A 3,262-nucleotide genomic window follows, 5' to 3' on the forward strand; every position below is an offset into this window, starting at 1 on the left:
GCAACTACACCATTCAGGTCAATAAGTTCTCCATTTTAAAATGATTTTTTCTTTGGTTTTGTATCAAAAATTTTAAATGCCCAACACAATTTTCAAACAACTCGTCACCACTTCTATATCCTTGTATTGGATATCTGATATAACAAAGCAGGGGTGAAGAAAGTATATACACAATGCACCACTATTAATATTACACGAAACTCAACACTCTCGATCACAGCTAGAAGCAAACTGCTTACCAATACGAACTGCCAATCGCTCACAGTTCTTTGTTTTATAACAACAAGACAATCTACTTTTAGTCACTTGGGGATGGTCAGAATCCTTCCACAGCAAAAACATAGTCCAGTGATATGATGAACAAGAAGGGTGTATAAGAAAGAGACAGTTGTACAAAAGAAACATTTATTTCATCAGAAATTGAAACAAGACCTTTAACTTTGACTGTCTTGCAGTCAAATATATTTATCTCCTCAGACTGTATTAGAAATGCATCCCCACTCCATTAAATGCAATCAAACAATAATGATGATGATGATGATAATAATAATAGTAATAATAAATCACCTTTTATTACATTGTATTCAGAAATATTCATGAGTTTTTTGCTTATCTTCTTACTCTTTAAATCTTATGCCACAGTATCTTACTGACATCTAATTCACATTGAAACATTATAGTCAAGAACATCTGCCTTTTGAAATGGGAGTGTAACACACTCTTTCTTTATTATATTCTTTTGTTTTAAAATCAGGAAAAAAAAAATCATCTAATTCAAACCAAATCAAAAATATGGAGTGAAGTATTTCCAATGATATATAATAAAAAAAAACTGAAGTCATTATGTTTTAAGAAGAAAAACATGTTTAGTATAAAAGTGTGTTAATAAACAAAATACTTGTCTTCACTTTGTCAATATGACATCTTTGATAACTAAATATGACAAAAGAATATTATAAATTGTGTTCGTACAAATGTGAAAGAAATGTCTTCAATAATTTTAAGAAAAGTTACTTCAAAAATGAATTTGACATAAAAAAATTGCAAATCTTAAAAGAAATATTATTCTAAGATCTGTAGGTACAACTGGGCCAAAATTTGGTTTGGTATATAATTAAATAGAAATTTTATGATAAAATATATGCAAAAAGAAATAGTAAAAAATGATATTATCATAAGCATTAAATATAACAAAATATTTCCCAACCCAAAATATGAGAAAAAAAAATTAACTTTTTATTCCATATTTAAAAATTCCTTCATAACTCAGCAAATGTAAATGGTTGTCATTGTTTGTGTTGATGCTTCTTGGTTTTGAGAGAAGTGAACAAAACCTATTTTTCAAGACAGAGCTGCTTTAAGTCATGAAATTCCTTTGTCACTTAATCAATTTATGACCCTAGTGTAGTGTCATCTTGTAACTGTGTATATACATATTCATCAGATGGAATGAGATGAAGTGGCTTATCTGTGTTGTTCCATTTGTCACAGATATGGTCATAAATTCTTGGTGGCTGAAGATTACCATTGGCAATTGCAGGTTTATTATCTAGTTTTAAAGAGTTGTTTTGTGAGTTATTTTCACCAACGTTACCATCTGTTTGCCTTTGGAATGTGGAATACTGACTTTTTAATTCATTTGGCTCTGTAACAGTTTCATAAATGTCATTAACCTGACTGTTGTTCCTGTCCTGATCAGAAGTGAGTAAATCATCAACTCTCTCATAAATTGCATCAGGCTCTGATGCACTGTCACTTTCCATCAGAGGAGCTGATGGAAGGGCACGGTCAAAATATTCTGGAGACAGAGAAGAACATTGATAACATGGAACTTCTTTATATACTATAGCCTCATTAACTTCTTGAGAACCTGGCTTTGCTGTTGAATCTTTTGATGCCTGCCGATGAAGGCTACCTGTTTTTCTCAGAGATCCATTCGGTTTTACTTTCTTCATTCTGGGACAGGTGGAATTCATTCTACCCTGAACCATTTCTTCAACAATTTGATCATAGTTGTCTTTGATAGTCAAAGAGGGTATTTTCTCTAACACTGTCCTTGGACTCCTTAATTTACTGTAGCGCTCAACAACAGGATCCTGGTTTGACCCTTTAACTTCATCAATACAATTGTAAGTGTTTTCCTCAACTTTTTTCTGAATAATCTCATCATCAGCTTCAACAGTAAAATAAGTATTCTCTTCCTCTGGTGAAGCAGCATCAAAATTCTCAGGAAGGTGAGTACAACCATATAAACCAGTTGCTGAAGATGGCGGAGCTGCCACAGATTTTTGCTTTGGTCTGAAATAAATCAAAATTAAGAGAAAGTTAAACATAATGTCAAATTAAAATGGTTATTTTCTCTCTCTCTCTCTCTCTCACACACACACACATACACACACACACGTGCGTGCACCACCAACACACACAATAGACATATAAAGATGGATAAATTATGCTAGATGGATTCATGGCTTAGCAGATTAAATTGTGAAAATGTACCAATCAGAAAAGTGGTATATCCAGGCTTCCTAATTTTCCCTACGCTGCAGAGTGAAGGAACCTATCAAAGGTCTTCTGTTGACTGATAAATGTAAAGCCCAGTGGGTTTTTTCTTAGTAGTTGTTTTTCTGAGAATATTTCATTTGTAGTTCCACATCCTGATCCAATCCCAAATTGCATTATATCCAATGTAATTCTATTCCGAAATAACTTCACTGATACTCTACACTGCTGTTTTAATTTTAGGAAATCATATTACTCAATAATGAAACTAACAAAGGAAAAGCTTGCGTGCGCACACACACACACATATATTATTGATCATTGGCAGAAATTACAGAATGGTTCAATGGCAAAGAGATTCATGCAGGTAGACAGAAACTGAAAGAAGCCCAATGTACATATGTATATATGTGTATATATCTATCAGGTCATCCCATAAGTTCTGTCCAAATTTTGAATAAAGAAAACAAGTGATCAAATGTTATATTTAATTGAAATTTAATCATCAATGTACTTTCCCTGATTATCTATGACTTCCTTCCATCTATTTACAAGCTTTTTAATCCCATCAATGTAAAACTCTTTTGGTTTCAAAATGAAGAACTCTGAAATGTTAGTTTCGACCTCCCCCTGGCTTGCGAAAGTTATGTCCCCCAAATGATTCTGTCAACTACAAAACAAATGATAGTCTGAAGGAGCAAGGTTGGGAGAATAAGGTGGATGAGGATTTTTTTCCCTACCAAGCTCTTTGATCTTTGCA

The 3,262-nt window shown here is 32.9% G+C and overlaps 1 protein-coding gene across 2 annotated transcripts in view; it reads right to left on the bottom strand.

Moving 5' to 3' along the window:
- Nucleotides 1-388: 388 nt before the first annotated feature.
- LOC106867862 (uncharacterized) overlaps nucleotides 389-3,262 on the bottom strand; it is a 92,070-nt gene continuing 89,196 nt past the window's right edge. For both annotated transcript variants that reach the window (XM_014912907.2, XM_014912906.2), the window contains exon 6: nucleotides 389-2,298. In XM_014912907.2, the coding sequence (XP_014768393.1) occupies nucleotides 1,392-2,298 (907 nt within the window). In that variant the 3' untranslated portion in view covers nucleotides 389-1,391. The remainder of the gene's footprint in view (nucleotides 2,299-3,262) is intronic.

This window comes from Octopus bimaculoides, chromosome 5, assembly GCF_001194135.2.
Source record: "Octopus bimaculoides isolate UCB-OBI-ISO-001 chromosome 5, ASM119413v2, whole genome shotgun sequence".
NCBI classification, from domain to species: domain Eukaryota; kingdom Metazoa; phylum Mollusca; class Cephalopoda; order Octopoda; family Octopodidae; genus Octopus; species Octopus bimaculoides.